Source organism: Dipodomys merriami, unplaced genomic scaffold, assembly GCF_024711535.1.
Source record: "Dipodomys merriami isolate MVZ:Mamm:240054 unplaced genomic scaffold, mDipMer1.0.p SCAF_27, whole genome shotgun sequence".
NCBI lineage: Eukaryota > Metazoa > Chordata > Mammalia > Rodentia > Heteromyidae > Dipodomys > Dipodomys merriami.
The window spans coordinates 7,601,155-7,621,670 of NW_027204159.1; the positions used below are offsets into that span (position 1 = coordinate 7,601,155).

General features: G+C 39.5%; 1 protein-coding gene across 3 annotated transcripts in view; it reads left to right on the top strand.

Moving 5' to 3' along the window:
* Ankhd1 (ankyrin repeat and KH domain containing 1) overlaps positions 1 to 20,516 on the top strand; it is a 135,052-nt gene that overhangs the window by 16,232 nt on the left and 98,304 nt on the right. For all 3 annotated transcript variants that reach the window (XM_070036163.1, XM_070036165.1, XM_070036164.1), the window contains exons 2-5: positions 12,502 to 12,655; positions 16,159 to 16,315; positions 18,182 to 18,329; positions 19,655 to 19,802. In XM_070036163.1, the coding sequence (XP_069892264.1) occupies positions 12,502 to 12,655; positions 16,159 to 16,315; positions 18,182 to 18,329; positions 19,655 to 19,802 (607 nt within the window). The remainder of the gene's footprint in view (positions 1 to 12,501; positions 12,656 to 16,158; positions 16,316 to 18,181; positions 18,330 to 19,654; positions 19,803 to 20,516) is intronic.

Below are 20,516 nucleotides of genomic sequence, written 5' to 3' on the forward strand. Positions count from 1 at the left end.
ATCTATACTCACAAGGTTGTTTGCCTATCACCACTATCTACTTAAAAAATTGTCATTACCCCCCAAAAGAAATCTGTACTCATTAGCAGTCATTTCCCATTCTCTCCTTTCTCTAGTTCCTGGGAATCACCAATCTACTTTCTGTCTTTCTGCGATTGTCTGGTATGGCACATTAACAGAACAGTATAGTACATATTTTCTGTGTGTGTGTGTGTGTGTGTGTGTGTGTGTGTGTGTGTGTGTGTGTGTGTGTGTGTGTGTGTGTGTGTGTGTGTGTGTGTGTGTGTGTGTGTGTGTGTGTGTGTGTGTGTGTGTGTGTGTGTGTGTGTGTGTGTGTGTGTGTATGCGCGCGCGCGCGAACGCACTTGCGGTGTCCCTAACTCCTGGTATGAATTAATTGCCTTGGGCTTGCTAAGCAATCACTCAATTATTATGCACCTAGTCCTTTTAGTTTGTTTTTCATATAGGGTATTGTGCTTTGCCCAGGCAGCCCTAGTACCATGTATCCTCCTAGTAACTAGGATTAGAAGTGTGTACCAGTGTGCCTGAATAGGATGTGGTCTTTCTGTCTTCATGGTTTTACCTGGTTTGCACATACACAGAACAGTACCATTTATGCCCTTTTGTGTTTTTTTTTTTAACTTACACAGTATTTTCAAGGTTTCTACATATTGTATCATTCATCAATATTCCATTGGCATAATTATTTTGTGGGTATTAATGACACTTAGGTTAAATCAATATTTGGTCATTATGATTAATGTTATAGACCTTCATCTAGTATTAGCATATATTTTCACTTCCCTTGGGTATATGCTTAGTGTTATTGCTATGTTACATGGTAACGTTATGTTTAACTTTATGGGGAACTGCAACAGCTGTCCCATGTTACAGAAATATTGTCTTCTAAATCCTTACAATTTTAGCTCCTCTGTTTAATCTGCTTTGAGGCTTTGTTCTTGCTTTGTTTTGCCGGTCCTAGGGCTTGAACTCAGGGCCTGGGCTCTGTCCCTGAGACTGTCTCTGTGCTCAAGGCTAGGGCTCTACCACTTGAGCCACAGTGCCACTTCTGGCTTTTTCTGTTTATGTGCTACTGAGGAATCAAACCCATGGTTTCATGCACTCTACCACTAATCTACCCAAGTTTTTGTTTTGTTTTTGGTGCTGGGCTTGGGCTTGAACTCAGGGCCTGGGCACTACCCCTGAAGTTTTGTGCTCTAGGATAGCACCCAACCACTATACAGCTCCACTTCCAGATTTTTGGTGGTTAGTTCAGAGATAAGAGTCTCACAGACTTTCTTTCCTGAGTTGGCTTTGAACCATGATCCTCAAATCTTAGCCTCCTGAGTACAGGTATGATCCACTGGCACCTGGCTATAAATTGTAAGGTAGCAGTCCAACTTCTTTTGATAATAAATACTTAGCCAATTTTTGCCAGTATTTTTTGTTGTTAAAACAACTACATATTGTGAAAAATCAGTTGACTATTACTGTAAAGTTTAATGTTTGGATTCTATTCTATCTCATTGTTCTATTTGTCTTTTTGTAGCTTTTAGTAGCAAGTTTTGAAATTGGAAAGTATCAAGTTCTCTGATTTATTTTTCAGGATTGTTTTGTCTGTTCTGGGTTATTAGATATATTCTCATTCTTTTTATCTGGTTTTTAGGAGATGTGAAATAGGGAGTATATATATTTGATATGCTACAGAATTTGTGATTACATATAAAATAGTCTCTCTTCTTCCACTCTACCAATAATTTTTTTTGCCTTTTTTTGAAGTAGTTCTTGAAGTTTCTGCTTTACTGTATATGCTAAAAATGACTGGTAAAAATTCATATTATTTAAATCTGAGGTTTGCTATGCTTTCAGAAGGTCAAATTGTCTTAGTTATTAGTGTTTGGATTTATTTTTCCCTAAGTGTTTTCTCCCCAACAGAGCCTGGTGATACATGTTTGAGAGGGGATAAAAAGAAGAGGGGAAATAGTTGGTTTGGATAGGTGTAGTCTGAGTACATCTAATGTGAACTATAGTTTCTAAGAAGAATATGTATAGAATTTCCATTTTTTTAGGACAGTAAGGCGTAAGATGGAACAAAATATAGAATATAGTAGAGTTTTATAGCTGTCATCTTCTAGCAACTAGTTATAAGGTCTAAAAACTTAAGTAACATACAATTTACCTGACACACCAAGTTAGTCTTAATCATTTGTGTGATTAAATAAGAGAAATAAATTTTGTATCACTGCCCAAATGATCCTAATTATGTTAGATTTTGACAATGAAAGCCTGCACCATTTTTAAAGTATCTATTTTACTTGAGACTTGACATGTCACAAAGAAAAATTCATTTACTTATTTTGCAGTGTGAAGAAACCATTATTTAAGGCTGTAACTAAGCTGATGGATTTGGCCTATTCCTATTCTCCCAACAGAATTTAGAATAATAATATAGTATCATAGGTACTTTATATTGTATGTTATCCCCTAGTTGCTGACCTGTTGAAATTGTTCACTCATTCTCTACAGAAGAAAATAAGTTTAGTGACCTCTTCATGAATTCACATCTTAGTATTTATTATATGGTTGTAAATCTATAATCTCAGCACTTGGGAGGCTGTGGAAGGATGATCTTGAGTTCTAAGTCAGCCTAGGTAACATGGTGAGACCTTGTCTTTAAAAAATGTGGTTGAAATCAATAAATGGGCAAAGGAGCATAAAAAAGACTTCTCAGAAGAAATAAGAATGATAAATAAACACATGAGGAAATGCTTGCATCCTTGGCCATAAAGGAAATGCAAATCAAAACAACTTTTGAGGTTCTATCTCATGCGTTTGATTGGCCAATATAGAGAATTCAAACAATAGCAAATGCTGGTAGGGAAGTGGGGAAAAAGGAACACTATTGCACTGTTGGTGGGAACGTAACCTAGTACAACCACTTTAGAAGATGTTTGGAGGTTCCTCAAAAACTAAACATAGAACTTCACTGACCCAGTCATATAACTTTTGGGCATCTACCCAGATTACTAAAGGCAGTTGAGCGTTCATGGTCATTGTTGTACTATCCCAATAGCCAAGTTATGAAAACACCCCAGATGCCCTATAATATGTGCGCATGCGTGTGCGCGCGCACAGACAGACAGACAGACACACACACACACACACACACACACACACACACACACACACACACACACACACACAGAGTGAAATCTTACTTATCCATTAGAATAAGATAATGTCATTTTCAGGAAAGTGGATGGACCTAGAACAAATCATGAAGTAAGCCCAAGCACAGAGAGACAAGTGGAGCATGTTTTTTCTCTCATGTAGAAGCTAGATCTAAAATATTTCTGGACATGATAATCTACACTGGACTCTAGGCAGTCACACATAGACTAAAGGAGGATACCCTTAGGGGAGGAACACAAAGATGTAACTTCTCTGAACATTATTAAAATATTGTTTATTGAAACAAACCTCCAGGAAGTTGAAAGAATAGTGGCTTTTTTTGTTAGTGTTGGTGTTGGTGATAGTGTTTGTTTCTGCTTTTTTCTTTTTTTAGGAGAAGTAAAGGGGGGGGCACAGAAAGGGAGGGAGGAAGGATGAACAAATGCAATCATGCTGTCTAGAATACATTATGTGGGAAATGACCTCTATAACTTGTGCGCAGGAATAAGAAGGGAAAACTGGGGGAAAGCAAAGGAAGGGATGACATTGTCCAGAAAAAGATATACTCATTTTCTGACTTATGAAATGGCAACCCCTCTGTACAACACCTTAATAATAAAATTATAAAAGAAAAAAATGTGGTTTGAGGGGTTGGAGGTATGGCTCAAGTAGTAGAATGCTTACCTAGCAAGTGTAAGGCCCTAAGTTCAAACCTGAGTATTGCCAAGGAAAAAGAAAAACACAGCACTGGTACTGGCACAAAACATAGATACTGGCACAAAAACAGGCCCAGAGATCAATGGAACAGATTACAAGACTCAAAAATAAAGCTATATAATTACAATCATCCGATTTTGACAAGGGAGCTTAAAATATACACTGAAGAAAAGATAGCTTTCTTCAATAGCTTTCTTCATTCATATGTGTTGGGAAAACTGGACATTCATATGTGTTGGGAAAACTAAAATTGGATTCCTGTTTGTCATCATGCACCAATATCAACTCAAAGTGGCTCAGAGACTTCAACATCAAGATAGAAACCTTGAAACTACTGCAAGATGGAGTAGGAGAAACAGCTTATAGGCATGCAGGAACTTTTTGAAAAGAATCCAGGGGTACAGTAAATGGGAGAGAGACCTGACAAATGGAATTACATCAAACGGGATTACATCAAAATAAAAGTTTCTGCCTAGCAATGGACAGAACTATGTTCTGAATTAGAAAGATCTTTACCAGCCATACATTTGACAAAGGCCTACAATCTAAAATACACAGGAGCTCAAGAAATTAATCCCCCCAAAACTAATCAATAAATGGGTAAAAAAGCTAAAGAGAGAGTCTCAGAAGAAGTAAGAATGGCAAATAAACACACGAAATGCTTAACATCCCTGGATAAAGGAAATGCAAGTCAAAACAACATGGAGATTCCATTTCACTCCAGTTAAATTGACCAACATCAAGAATTTAAGCAATAACAAATTCTGGTGGGGGAGGGATGTGGGGAAAAAGGAACCTACTGGCACTGTTGGTGGGAATGTAAACTAGTACAACCACTCTAGATGGTGGTTTGGAGGTTCTTCAAAAAAACTAAACATAAGCTGGGTGCTTGTGGCTCATGCCTGAAATTCTAGCTACTCAAGAAGCTGAGATCTGAGAGGATCGAGGTTCAAAGTCAGTCAGGGCAGCAAAGTGTGAGACTCGTAACTCCAGTTAAGCACCAAAAAAGCCAGAAGTGGAGCTGTGGATAGAGCACTAGCTTTGAATAAAAAAGTTTAGAGACAGTGCTCAGGCCCTGAGTTCAAGCCCCAACACTGATTTAAAAAAACAACAACAAAAAACTAAACATGGAACTTCTCAGTGATCCAGCCATACCACTCTTGAACATTATAAGACACTTGCACATCCATGTTTATAGCTGCACTATTCACAGTAGCTAAGTGATGGAAACAGCCCAGATGCCCTACAATAGATGAATGGATAAAAAAATGTGGTACATATACACAATGGAATTTTATTTGTCTATTAGAAACAGTAATATGCAGGGAAATGGATGGACCTAGAACAAATCATGTTAAATAAGGCAAGCCAAGCTCAGAGAGACAAATGGTGCATGTTTTCTCTCATATATGAAAGCTAAATCTAAAACACAGCGGGACATGATAACTTATAAAAGCCTCTGTGCATGAACATATAAACGCACTAAAGGAGGAGGAACCCAAAGGCATAATTCCTGAATATCAAAAATACTATATCTGGGGCTGGGAAGGTGGCTCAGTGCTAGAGCACTTGCCTTGCATGCCTGAGGCCCTGGGTTCGATTCCTTAGCACCACATAAGCAAAAAGAAAAAAGCCGGAAGTGGCGCTGTGGCTCAAGTGGTAGAGCGCTAGCCTTGAGCTGAAGAATTGAGGGACAGCGCCCAGGCCCAGAGTTCAGGCCCCACGACCGGACCTCTCCCCCCCAAAAAATGAACTTCAGGAAGTAAAAACATGTTTTTTTGTTGGTGTTGTTTGTTTTTGTTTTGTCTTTTTAAAGAGTAGAGGAGGCATGAAATGGAGTCATGAAAGATGAACAAAAGCAGTTATGGTATTCAATAAACACTAAAAAAAAATGAACTATGGCTAGGTACTGGTGTCGCACTTCTGTAATCCTAATGACTCAGGAGGCTGAGATCTGAGGATCATCAAGAGGTAGAGTGCTAGCCTTGAGGAAAAGAAGCTCAGGGACAGCACCTAAGCCCTAAGTTTAAGCCCCAGGACCAGCACAAAAATAAAATATAAAATAAAAGGTGCAACTTGTGAGCAGAGACAGGATGGGGAAGTTAGGGGAAAGTGAAGGAAGGGGTGACATTGTCCAAGAATTGTACTCATTACCTGACTTATGGAATTATAACCCCTGTGTATAATACCTTAAAATCACAATAAAGTTCTATTAAAAACAAAAATCTTTCAGAGGTTAGAGTCCTTGGTGTTGTATGTTTAAGAATTCTGATTTAGGGGAAAAAGGAAATCTGACTGATAGAGTGGGATTATGTATTTAGATTTTATTTCTTGTTAAACTTTTTGCTAGGCTTTGAAATTGCAAAGGTATTTCTTGCCTTTTTTTTTTTTTTTTCTGGTGGTAATTAGGTTTGATCTAGGGTCTTTTTTTTTTGGGGGTCCGGTCGTGGGGCTTGAACTCTGGGGCCTGGGCGCTGTCCCTCAGCTCTTCAGCTCAAGGCTAGCACTCTACCACTTGAGCCACAGCGCCACTTCCGGCTTTTTTCTTTTTGCTTATGTGGTGCTGAGGAATCGAACCCAGGGCCTCAGGCATGCAAGGCAAGTGCTCTACCACTGAGCCACCTTCCCAGCCCTGATCTAGGGTCTTGAGCTTGCTAGGCAGATACCCTATAACCCAAGCTTTTTTTGTTTTTGTTTTTGTTTTTGTCGGTTGTGGGGCTTGAACTCTGGGCCTAGGTACTGTCCCTCAGCTCTTTAGCTCAAGCCTAGCACTCTACCACTTTGAGCCACAGCACCACTTCCGGGTTTTTCTACTTTATATGGTTCTGAGGAATTGAACCATGCATGCAAGGCAAGCACTCTACCACTGAGCCACCTTCCCAGCCCAGCTTTTGTGTTCTTAAGTACATCTTTTCAGGAATATGAACATGTCAAGGAATAAGAAAATAAAGATAAACTATTGAAATTTATTTACTCTTCAAAATTATACTGAGAGGGCTGGGGATGTGGTTTAGTGTAAAGTGCTTGCCTAGCATGCATGAAGCCCTGGGTTCCATTCCTCAGTAACTTATACACAGAAAAAGCCAGAAGTGGTACTGTGGCTCAAGTGATAGAGTGCTAGCCTTAAGCAAAAGCAGCTCAGGGACAGTGCCCAAGCCCTGAGTCCAAGCCCCAGTACTGGCAAACACACACATACACACACACACACACACACACACACACACACACACACACACACACACACACACACACACACACACACACACACACACACACACACACACACACACACACACACACACACACACACACACACACACACACACACACTACATTGAGGGTTACATCCATTGCATACTTTCATTACATCATCTAATTTACTTACAATTCAGTGGCAGTCTATGATACCACATTCAGTATATGGATCATTATTTTGTATTAGTTGGATGATCTCGATAAAGGTTGATGTTTGTATTACTTCGGGTGCTGGATGGTCTTTTAGAGGCCACCTTAGAGGGTTAATGATTTAGCATACATAGTCCTTCACATGAATTACAGTTCTATGTTCATTTTAGCAAAACCATCCTGCTCTGTTATGTTTTATAAATTTTCAAGAATGTCCTCCTTCAAGGCCTTTGTAGTTCTGTCAGGAACATTCTTCTCTTAGATATTCATGTGGCTTCCTCTTAAAATAATTTTTATTCTCTCCTTTTTTTTTTTCTTAGTCCTAGGGCATCAACTCAGGGCCTGGGTGCTGTCCTTAAGCTTTTGTGCTTAAGGCTAGTGCTCTCACTTTTTTGGTAGTTAATTGTATAAGAGTCTCACAGGCTGAGCACCGGTGGCTCATACCTTTAATCCTAGCTACTCAGGAGGCTGAGATCTGAGGATCACAGTTGAAAGCCAGCCTGGGCAGGAAAGTCCATGAGACACTTATCTCCAATAAACCACAGAAAACTGGAAACGGTGCTGTGGATCAAGTGATAGAGTGCCAGCTTTGAGCTGAAGAGCTGAGGCCCAGAGTTTAAGCCCCTTGACCCTCACCAAAAAAAAAAAGTCTCACAGACTTTCTTGCCCAGGCTTGCTTCAGACTTCTATCCTCAAATCTCAGCCTCCTGAGTAGCTAGGATTACAGGCATGAGCCACCGGTACCCAACCTGTAATGTGTTTTTGAAAGAGAAAAACCTAATCACAGGAGTGAAATCTCCATTTTGTTTTTCTTCTGAACTTGTTCCTTTAGGAATGTGCTGTCTTCTAAATATGATAATAACATTATTGACACTGGGAGGGCATTGTTGCTGGTTCTTTCTCTTCCTAATGGTGGTCATCAGATAAGTCTGTTCCTTTTTTTTTTTTTTTTTTTTGGTTGTGGGGCTTGAACTCTGGGCCTGGGTGCTGTCCCTCAAGGCTAGCACCCTACCACTTGAGCCACAGCGCCACTTCTGGTTTTCTGGTGGTTAATTGGAGATAAGAGGCTCACAGACTTTCCTGCTCAGTCTGGCTTTGAACAGTGATCCTTAGATCTCAGCCTCCCAAGTAGCTAGGATTACAGGTGTGAACCACCAGTACCTAGCTATGTTGTTACCTTTTTATAGTGTTATTCAAATCCGTCCCAATTTGTTCTTTTTAGGTATTATAATAAGTTATATCCTAAATATTTTATCAATATTTTATTTATCGTGTGTGTGTGTGTGTGTGTGTGTGTGTGTGTATGAGTGTGTGTATGAGAGAGTGTGTGTGTATTGGTGCTGGAACTTGAACTTTGGGCATTGTGCTCAGCTTTTTTCAATCATGGTTGTCACTCTACCACTTGCTGTGCTTCCAACCCAGCCTTTTTGCTGATTAATTGGAGATAGAGTCTCTCTGACTTTTCGGCTGAAGTTGGCTTCAAACTTAATTCCTTGTCTGACTCTGAGGAATGTCTGAGTTGTTAGGATTACAGGGATGACCTTTACATTTTAATTTGATATAATATATGCACCATAAAATTTAACTTTTTTTTTAGTCTGTCACGGAGCTTTAACTCAAATTCTGGGTGCTATCCCTAAGCTCTTTAACTCAAGGCTAGTGTTCTACCACTTTGAGCCACAGCTCCATTTCCAGTTTTCTGGTGGTTAATTGGCGATAAGAGTCTCATGGCAACTTTTCTGCCCTGGCTGGCTTTGCACCTGATCCTTAGATCTCAGCCTCCTGAGTAGCAAGGATTACAGAAGTAAGCCACCAGTGCCCAGCAAATTTAATTTAATTTTTTTTAATTTTTATTTTTTTTACAGTCCTGGGGCTTGAACTTAGGGCCAGGGCACTGTCCCTGAGCTTCTTTTGCTCAAGGCTAGCACTCTTACCACTTGAGCCACAGCACCACTTCAGGCAAGCACTCTACCACTAAGTCACATTCCCAGCCCAAATTTAACATCCTTGAAGTTACATTTTAGCAGTTTTTATACTAGGTTATAGAGATGTATTAAATTCCAGAACATTTTCATCATTCCAAAAAGACTCATTAAAAGCGTTCCCTTTTTCTCTTTCCCTACTCCCTGTCTATGGATTTGCCATGCTCCACATTTCATGTGATCTTTTAGTGTCAGGATCTTCCACCAAACATAAAATTTTCAGGATTCATCCATGCTACAGTGTACATCAGCACTTAACTTTTGGCAATAATATTACACTGTATGGATATTCTGTATTTTGTTTATCCATTTATCTGCTGACAGATATTTGAGTTTCCACTTTGGGACATTGTGGATAATGCATGTATAAATTTTTTTTTTTTTTGGGTCCGGTCATGGGGCCTGAACTCTGGGCCTGGGCGCTGTCCCTCAGCTCTTCAGCTCAAGGCTAGCGCTCTACCACTTGAGCCACAGTGCCACTTCCGGCTTTTTTCTTTTTGTTTATGTGGTGCTGAGGAATCGAACCCAGGGCCTTGAGCATGCAAGGCAAGCGCTCTATCACTGAGCCACCTTCCCAGTCCCATGTATAAATATTTATGTCTAAGTTTTTATATGGATTTATGTTTTCTGCTCTTTTTTTTTTTTTTAAATTGGTCGTGGGGCTTGAACTCTGGTCCTGGGCACTCTCCCTCAGCTCTTCAGCTCAAGGCTAGCACTCTACCACTTGAGCCACAGCGCCACTTCTGGTTTTCTGGTGGTCTATTGGAGATAAGAGTCTCACAGACTTCCCTGTGTGGGCTGGCTTTGGATCCCAATCCTCAGATCTCAGGCTCCTGAGTAGCTATGATTACAGGCGTGGGTCACTGGTGCCCGGCTGTTTTCTGCTCTTTTATGTATATATCTAAGAGCAGAATTACTTAGTCATATGAGAATTCTACGTTTAACATTTGAATTGCCTAACTTTTCCGTGGTGACTAAATTACATACATACATACATACATACATACATACATACATACATACATACATACATACATACATTACTTATTTATTTATGTACTTACTTGTCGGTCATGGGGTTTGAACTCAGGGCCTGGGTGATGTCCCTGAGCCTCTCTGTGCTCAAGCATAGTACTCTATCACTTGAGCCACAGAGCCACTTCTGGTATTCTGTAGGTTTATTGTAGATAAGAGTTTGGCTAGGGCTGGGAAGGTGGCTCAGTAGGTTTATTGTAGATAAGAGTTTGGCTAGGGCTGGGAAGGTAGAGCGCTTGCCTTGCATGCATGAGGCTCTGGGTTCGATTCTTCAGCACCACATAAGCAAAAAGAAAAAAAGCTGGAAGTGGCGTTGTGGCTTAAGTGGTAGAGCGCTAGCCTTGAGCTGAAGAGCTGAGGGACAGCACTCAGGCCGAGTTCAGGCCCCACAGCCGGACCCCTCCTCCCCAAAAAAGAGTTTGGCTGGCTTTGAACCATGATCTTCAGATCTCAGCTTCCTGAGTAGCTAGAATTAAAAGATTGAGCCACTGGCACCTGCTTTCGCTTCCAGATTTTGAGTGGTTAATTGGAGATAAGAGTCTCTTGGGGACTTTTCTGCCCAGGCTGGATTCAAATCATGATCCTTAGCTCTCAGTCTCCTGAATAGCTAGGATTACAGATGTGAGGCATGGGCGCCTGGTTTAAATTATATTATTTGAGAGACCATTTGTCATTCATTTCTCAAATGCATCTCTAAGCCTTTTGTTGTTGTTGTTGGTACTGGGGCTTGAACCCAGGGCCTAGGCACTGCCCTTGAGCTTTTTCCCTCAAAGCTAGTGCCACAGTGGAGCCACAGCTCCACTTAAGTTTTCTGGTGCTTAATGGGAGATAAGAGTCTCATTGCCTTCCCTGCCTGGGCTGGCTTCAAAGCATGATCCTTAGATCTTAGCTTCCTCAGTAGCTACAATTATAGGCATGAACCACTAGTGCCTGGCTTCTAAGCTATTTTTTATGTAATTCCCTTCTACTGGAAGTACTTTTACTGTCTTGTTTCTGTGCATCCTTCAAACCCTAATTCACACACTACTTTTCTTCTTAAAACAGTTCCTGCTACTGTGAGCTCACAATCTTCTTGCTTTAGCCTCCTGAGTGCTTGGATTACACTACCACACTTGTTTTCATGATGCTTTCTAAATGGTAGACTTTAGTAAATACTGGAGAATTGAATGGGAGAGAAATGAAAATCACTTGAATTTTAAAGTTTTTACCTAGATATATAATTTTTAGAAAATACATCTAAATACGTTTAATAAATATAGAATTTTCCCACTTGAATGATGGTTTTATCTATCCTAACTGGCAAGCAAGTAGTTAAACTTTGTGGTATTAAAAATAATCTGTCTTCAGAAATATTAATTTTTGCTGGGCACATGGGAAAGTCCATGAGACTTTATTATTACTTTTTTTTGCTAGTCTTGGGGCTTGAACTCTGGGCCTGGGCCCTGTCCCTGGACTCCTTTTTGCTCAGTGCTACCACTCTACCACTTGTGCCATTTCCAGCTTTTTTTTTTTTTCTTCTGTGATTAATTGGAGAGAAGTCTCCTTTCTCTCTTTCTTCTCTCTTCTACTCTTTTCTTCTCTCTCCTTTTTCCCTTCCATGCCAGTGTTTGAACTCAGGGACTTGGGACTTGAGCTTCTAAGCTTGCTCTCTTGGCTAATGTTTTACCACTTGAGCCACACTTCCAGCCCTGGTTAATTTTTGTTTGTTTCCATTTCTTGGAATTTATTTCAATAAGTATGGTCAGAAGTATGTAGGTATTATGCCTTTGTGTTCCTCCCCTGAGAGTATCCTGTTTTGTTTTCATTATGTGTGAATGCCTAGAGGCCTATATAATTTATCGTGTACTGGTGTTTTGCTGATTATTTTGGAAATGGATATTTTTGGAAAATGATTTTCTACCTAGGCTGCCTTTGAGCTGAGATCCTCTAGATCTCAGCCTCATGAATAGTAATCCTCTAGGATTACAAGTATGTGCCACAAGGCCCTGAATTCAAACTCTTAACACCCCCAAAGGAAAAAAAAAAACCACCAAAATCCTATAACAAAGTCCTTTCCTGTAACTCCTTGTTTCTCTAATAATTTATCTGTTTTTTAAAGTTTCCAATTAAAAGTAATATGTTAAATTATAGGTTTAGTACTCATATTGCTGTCCTATTTATGGATATTTCATCTTTAATTCATAAATAATAGGTTGAATCATTTATTTTGGACCAAGAAGACTTGGATAACCCAGTGCTTAAAACAACATCAGAGATATTCTTATCAAGTACTGCAGAAGGAGCAGACTTACGTACTGTGGATCCAGAGACACAGGCACGACTAGAAGCATTGCTAGAAGCTGCAGGTACTCTATATTATTTGTCTATCTGTCTATCCATCCACCAATTGATCTATCTTATCTGTTTGAAGTCTAAATCACTTCATAGAATTATATAAGATTATCACAAAATTATACAATATTGTATAAAGCTTGCTATCACTATACAATTTACTTTTTGTTTCCTAAAGAAAATGGTTGTGTGTGTGTGTGTGTGTGTGTGTGCGTGTGTGTGCATGTGCGCGTGCGTGCTGATACTGGGCTTGAACTCAGGATCTGTGCACTGTCCCTTAGTTTTTTTGCTCACGTCTAGTGCATTAACACTTGAGCCATAACTCCATTTCCAGCCTTTTGGTGGTTAATTGGAGATAAGAGTCTCATAGACTTTCCTGACTGGGTACACTTTGAAACATGATCCTTAGATCCCATCCTACTGAATAGCTAGGATTATAGGTGTGAGCACCTGTACCTGGCTTGTATTGACTAGTTTTGAAATAGGATCTTTCTTCTTCCATTGTTGTGATTGGGGGTGTAATTTTCTTATTTTAGGCTTCCTGTGGGAGCTAAAATAATAGATGTCCACCATTAAGCCCAGCTCTCAGTTGAGAATGGGGTTCCACCAACTTTTCTGTCTTGGCTGGCCTTGAACCATGATCCTCCCAATCTCAGCCTGTCAAGAAGCTAGGATTCTAGGTGTGAGCCCCTGATGCCCAACTAATGTTTGCATTTTATATTTTAAAAGTTCTTGGTTAAAAGTAATGAATAATTTCTGACCTCAACTCTAGAATTTTTATGATAGCAAAGATAACCAGTTGATAGTCAATTAGTTATTAAGGAAAACTTAAAATTACATCTATAATGAAATTGATTAAAATGTAATAGATAGGTCCAAGTGTGGTAGTACATAAAAATGTAAGAGATAGGGCCAGGGCTGGGAAGGTGGCTCAGTGGTAGAGCACTTGCCTTGCATGCTCGAGGCCCTGGGTTCGATTCCTCAGCACCACATAAGCAAAAAAAAAAAAAAGAGAGAGATAGGGCCAGGTATAGTAACTTACGCCTATAATCAATTGTAGTTACTCAAAAGGCTGAGATTGGGAAGATTGTGATTTGAAGACAGCCTAGGCAAAAAGAACCCCCACGCCCTGCCTTTTTTGTTGGTTGTGGGGCCTGAACTCTGGGCCTGGGCACTGTCCCTCAGTTCTTCAGCTCAAGGCTAGCGCTCTACCACTTGAGCCACAGCGCCACTTCCGGCTTTTTTTTCTGCTTACGTGGTGTTGAGGAATCGAACCCAGGGCCTCATGCATGCAAGGCAAGCGCTCTACCACTGAGCCACCTTCTCAGCCCTTCTTCATGTGTTTTTATACCTATATTGTTAGAGAAAAATAATGAAACTTAAATAATGACTCTTCTGGGAAGTATTCAGACAATTGAATTTTAAGTTTTTGTATATTTTTATAGGTTAAACATTGTTATAATATCCAAAGAAATGATCAGATGATGTACTTTAAAATAATATGTCCTGCTTGAGGTATAGCTCAGGTAGTAAGGTGCCTGCTTAGCAAGCATGAGATTCTGAGTTCAAATCTTGGTGCTGTGAAAAAGCAATAAAGATAAAATAATATGTCCTTTCCAAAGACCCATGTAAGATAGTTACTGGATACTTTTTTCTGTGCTTTGATATTTTAGTTTGCCTTTTTTTTTTGACATTACATTGAGCCTATAACATTTTGGAAGAATTTTTAGATTGATGTTTGTGTTCAGTAGTAAACCTATAATTTAATTAACTCCTTCTAAAGGAATCTAGAATTTTTTTTTTTGGGTCCGGTTGTGGGGCCTGAACTCTGGGCCTGGGTGCTGTCCCTCAGCTCTTCAACTCAAAGTTAGCGCTGTACCACTTGATCCACAGCGCCACTTCCGGCTTTTTTCTTTTTGCTTATGTGATGCTGAGGAATCAAATCCAGGGCTTCAGGCATGCAAGGCAAGCTCTACCACTGAGCCACCTTCCCAGCCCCGAATCTAGAATTTTTAACACTATTTTATTTTATTTTTTGGTCTGAGACTGGGACTTACACTCAGTACCTGATTCTTTTGCTCATTGGCTAGTTGTCTGCCAATTGAGCCATGCCTCCAATCCTGTTTATACTATTTTAATGTAAAATAAAGTTGAGCCTGTAATCCCAGCTCTGAGGTAGGAGGATTGAGTTGGAGACCAGCTAAACTATGTAGCAAAACCTTGTCTCAAAAAAAAAAATTGAGATTAATTTTTCTTTAAAATTCTTTGAGATTCTTGGAAAAAGTAAGAACTAAAGCCATATCAAGAAGAACTTTAAGCTGGGCGCCAGTGGCTCATGCCTGTAATCTTAGCTACTCAGGAGGCTGAGATCTGAGGATCATGGTTCAAAGTCAGCCCAGGCAGGAAAGTCTGTGAGACTCTTATTTCCAAGAAACCACTCAGAAAATTGGAAGTGGTGCTGTGGCTCAAGTGGTAGAGTGCTAGCCTTGAGCTGAAGAGCTGAGGGACAGTGCCCAGGCCCAGAGTTCAAGACCCATGACCAACCAAAAAAAAAAAAAAAAACCCAACAACTTTAACAACTTTTTCAAGTGGGCATGGCAATATACATCTGTAATCCTAACAGTAAGGAGACAAAAAGGTAAGTTCAAGGCCTGTTTGTCTTCAGCAAACGAAATCAGTATGAAACTCCTTTCAAAATTATAGTTGTAAGTACATATCATAAAATAGCTAAAATAGCTAAAGCCACATGATCTGAAATAAGTAAATAATAAAGCCTTTTCATTGTCAAGGTTTACATATAGTCCTAAACTTTTCCCCTTATAGTGATACAGCTATATGTATATATTTGAGCATACATAATTATGCTTTTTTTGTGTGTGCTTACACTATGGCTTGAACTCAGGGCCTGGAACTCTTTTTTTGCTTATAGCTGGTACTGTACCATATGAGCTTTGCCTACCTACAGGTACAGCTTTTTCGAAGTTAGTTGGAGATGAGAACTTCTAAGTTTGTCCAGGCTGGCTTCAAACCTCGACCCTCAGAGCTTAATCTACACAAAAGCTCAAGGACAGGTACCCATTCTCTGAGGTCAAGCCTCAGGACTGGCAAAAAAAGTAAAAGAAAAAGATACTTGACCAAAGGGAGAAAATGTTGGATTATCTTAATAAATTACAGAATATCTTCTTCATTACTATTGAGAGTAGTATATACAAATATCTTATAGTAGAGATTTTATGGGATGACTACTTTTGTGTAAAATCATCAAATTAAGTCACATTTGGAATTAGGTAGATTATAACTTAATACAGGCATTGCGAAGATGGAAACACTAAAACATGAGTTGTTACACCATGGCTTTAACCTTAGAGGCAGACTGAAATTATTATCTTCTGTTAATCTCATCTATGAGGACTGCCATTTTCTTGCTGTTGATAATAGTGTTTAAAAATGTAATTCAATTTGCACTTTTCATGCTTCCCCCCCCCCCCCCGTACCACCTGACTGACGCACACTGAAGGAATTGGCAAATTGTCAACTGCTGATGGGAAAGCTTTTGCAGATCCTGAGGTACTTCGGAGACTGACATCCTCAGTGAGCTGTGCATTGGATGAAGCTGCAGCTGCACTGACACGGATGAGAGCAGAAAACAGCCACAATGCAGGACAAGTGGACACGTATGTTTTCTTTATTACTTTGTAGGGTATTAAACATTTTCTTACGCCAATTTTAGTTAAATATATCTTTTAGAAGAGCTTATAACCACTGGCTAGTTGCATATTAATATAGATATTAACATTTTAAATGGGTACATTAACATATAAGTATTAAGTAGCTCCAATATTTTTATTCCTTTTTAAAAATATTTTTATTTCTTTTTTGTGGTACTAGGGATTAAACTCATGCTTGTTAGGCAAGCTTTCTAACACTTGAGTCTTGTCTGCAATCTGATATTTTATTTTATTCTATTCTATTTCTAGTACTATACCTTGAACTCAGGACCTGGGTGCTATTCCTTAGCTTTTTCATTCAATACTGGTGCTGTACCATGTGATCCACAGCTCCACTTCTAGGTTTTTGGTGGTTAATTGGAAATGAGACACATTTCCTGTTTGGGCTGGCTTTGCACCACTGATATCCTCAGATCTCAGCCTTCTAAGTAGCAATGATTGACTATAGGCATGATTCACAGGTGCCTGGCTGGTATTTCTGTTTTTGCAACATTTTATACTGGAATGTATGAGAAACCCAAGTGGATTATGTCCTGGTTTCTACTTAATTGGGTTTTGTTGCACTATAGAAGTTGAGTGAAAGGTCTCATGCTTACAAAGCAGGGGCTTTTATCAATTGAGCCACACATCCAGCCTCTTTTTGCTCTGATTATTTTTCACTTCAGTTTGTGCTTTTTGCCCAGGACCAGCCTTGGATGTAGATTCTCTTAACCTGTCTTCATAGCTGGTATTACAGGAGCATACCAGCACACTTGCCTGTGTAGTTGAGATAAGGTCTTATTTATTTTGCCTGGGCAGGCGTCAAATCTTGATGATCCTCTGAATCTCTGTCTCCAAAGTAACTTTGATTATAGCCCCTGGTTACTACTTCCTAAAAAAGTTACTTATTTAATAGTTTATAGCTGTAAATTCCAAACTGAATGAGCAGCAATAAATGAAATGAGTTACTTTACAATAATCTAGTTGTTTGCTATTCAAGTATGATCCATGGCCAGTCAGTATCAGCATCACATTAGGACTGTAGGGCTTGTTAGAAATACAAAATCTTGAGCCCTATTCCAGAATCTGAATCTGCATTTTAACAGGAAATTGTGTGTGACTTATATACACGTTAAGTTGCAAGATTCACTGATACAATTATTTTTTTGGGGGGTCCGGTCGTGGGGCCTGAACTCTGGGCCTGAGCGCTGTCCCTTAGCTCTTCAGCTCAAGGCTAGCACTCTACCACTTGAGCCACAGCGCCACTTCCGGCTTTTTTCTTTTTGCTTATGTGGTGCTGAGGAATTGAACCCAGGGCCTTGAGCATGCAAGGCAAGCGCTCTACCACTGAGCCACCTTCCCAGCCCCTCACTGATATAATTTTATAGTGGAATTCTATTTTAGATTTTTCATCTTTGTTCTTACCAAATAAGATTTTAAGCCATAGGATCATATTCCAAATAAGATTTTAAGCCATAGGATCATATTCCAAAATGTCTTTGGCAATCATTACATCAGTAGCATTTAAAAACTTCTTCAAGGCCTGGCGCCGGTGGCTCACTCCTGTAATTCTAGCTACTCAGGAAGCTGAGATCTGAGGATTGCAGTTCAAAACCAGCTCGGGCAAGGAAAGTCCATGAGACGCTTATCTCCAATAAACCACTCAGAAAATTGGAAGTGGTGCTGTGGTCAAGGCTAGCCTTGAGCTGAAGAGCTGAGGGACACCACCCAAGCCCAGAGTTCAAGTCTCAAGACTGATGTCATTTGATGTAGTTTCTTATAAGATCCAGTGGTTTTTCTGTATAGTTAATTGTTTTATGGTTTTGTTTGCAGTCGCAGTCTAGCAGAAGCTTGTTCAGATGGAGATGTGAATGCTGTTCGTAAATTGTTGGATGAAGGCAGAAGTGTAAATGAACATACAGAAGAAGGAGAAAGCCTGCTGTGTTTGGCTTGTTCAGCAGGCTATTATGAATTAGCACAAGTAAGCACAAATAATCTTTAGTGCCTAATATTTTGGAAGGGTTTTGATGTTTTATTTAGTTTTGCTATTTAAAAGGGAATTGTAAGTAGAGGGTCTTCCCTTCCCCTTTCTCTTTTTGATAGTAGATAATATAGAAACAGTTCATTTTGTTACTTAGGCATGCAGCTGGGCATGTTCATTTTTCTGCTGCTTACTCAAAGTTAACACTAAGACATGAGAAACAGAAATAATCATACTTTACACTTCATTTAAAAATAATATATAATTAAGCTTGATGTGGTAGTACACACCTATAATCCCAGCAATCAAGAGACTGAGACAGAAAGATCAAATATCTAAGGCCATCCTCGGCTGTGTACTGATTTCTAGGCTGGGTTGGATTATATGAAAGACCCTGTTGAAAACTTAAAAAAGGGTGGGGACGGGATATAAGAAAAACATCAAAGGGCTGGGAAGGTGGCTCAGTGGTAGAGCGCTTGCCTTGCATGCATGAGGCCCTGGGTTTGATTCCTCAGCACCACATAAGCAAAAAGAAAAAAGCCGTAAGTGGCGCTGTGGATCAAGTGGTAGAGCACTAGCCTTGAGCTGAGAGCTGAGGGAAAGTGCCCAGGCCCAGAGTTCAGGCCCCACAACTGGACCCCCCCCAAAAAAAAAAAAAAAGAAAAACATCAAAAAACAAACTATAATGAGAAGTAGATGTTTATTTCCATTGCATTCAGATTATCCCAGTTATTTTAATTTTTTCCTTATAACAATATTATAAAATATCCATTATTGCTGTTCTTTTGTTAGATAATTTTAAGCATAACACTTCTTTGACATGAACAGACACATTCTTTTTTTTTTTTTTTGTCGGTCGTGGGGCTTGAACTCTGGACCTGGGTGCTGTCCCTCAGCTCTTCAGCTCAAAGCGAGTGCTCTACCACTTGAGCTACAGCGCCACTTCCAGTTTTCTGGTGGTTTATTGGAGATAGGAGTCTCACGGTCTCTCCTGCCCGGGCTGGCTTTGAACCGCGATCCTCAGATCTCAGCCTCCTGAGTAGCTAGGATTACAGGCGTGAGCCACCAGCGCCCGGCATGAACAGACACATTCTTATATGAGCTTGTTAGTGAGATCTTACTTTATTTCAAGATTAATATATAATGATTGTAAAATATAGCATCTAATTTGGTGTTATAACTAGTGGTGGTATTTTTCCCCTGTGATTACTTTTATTTTTCATCATCCCTTTTATAAAAATATATCATCCCAGACTCAGAATTTTCTCTTAAAATACTGTTAATGGTAAGAAATAACAATTTCTTTCTATGTGTATGTTTTAAAGGTATTGTTAGCCATGCATGCTAATGTTGAAGATCGAGGGAATAAAGGAGACATAACTCCCTTGATGGCAGCTTCCAGTGGAGGTTATTTAGATATTGTAAAATTATTACTTCTTCATGATGCAGATGTCAACTCTCAGTCTGCAACAGGTATGTAGAAAATGATATGTCAATTGAGGGAAAAATTTAATTAATATAACTTCAAGTAAAACTTTGACTTCTGAGGAAAAATAATATAAACCTACTGAATAAAAATAGCTTTTAGGTAGAATCTCTGGGTAAAATATAATTAATTTGGTATCTTTGATTTTCTTCTCTCTTCCCCTTCTCTTTCCCTCCCCCCCTATTTGAATAATGCATAAAACATTTTAGATAAAGAAATACTGAAATTAGGCTGGGAATGTGGCTTAGTGGTAGAGTGCTAGCCTAGCATGCATGAAGCCCTGGGTTCAATTCCTCAGTACCACATAAACAGAAAAAGTCAGAAGTGGTGCTCTGCCTCAAGTAGTAGAATGCTAGCCTTGAGCAAAATAAGCTCAGGGACAGTGCCCAGACCCTGAGTCAAACCTCAGTACTGGCAAAAAAAAAAAAAAAAAGAAATACTGAAATTGGGGCTAGAAATGTGGCTTAGTGGTAAATTGTTTGCCTAGCATGCATGAAGTCCTGGGTTCAATTCCTCAGAACCACATAAAAAGAAAAAGCCAGAAGTAGTGCTATAGCTCAAGTGGTAGAGTACGAGCCTTGAGCGAAAGAAGCTCAGGGACAGTGCCTAGGTCCTGAGTTCAAGTCCCAGGACTGGCAAAAAAAAAAAAAAAAGAACTACTGAAATTAATGTTCAGACTGAAAAGTATTTGAGAAATCAAG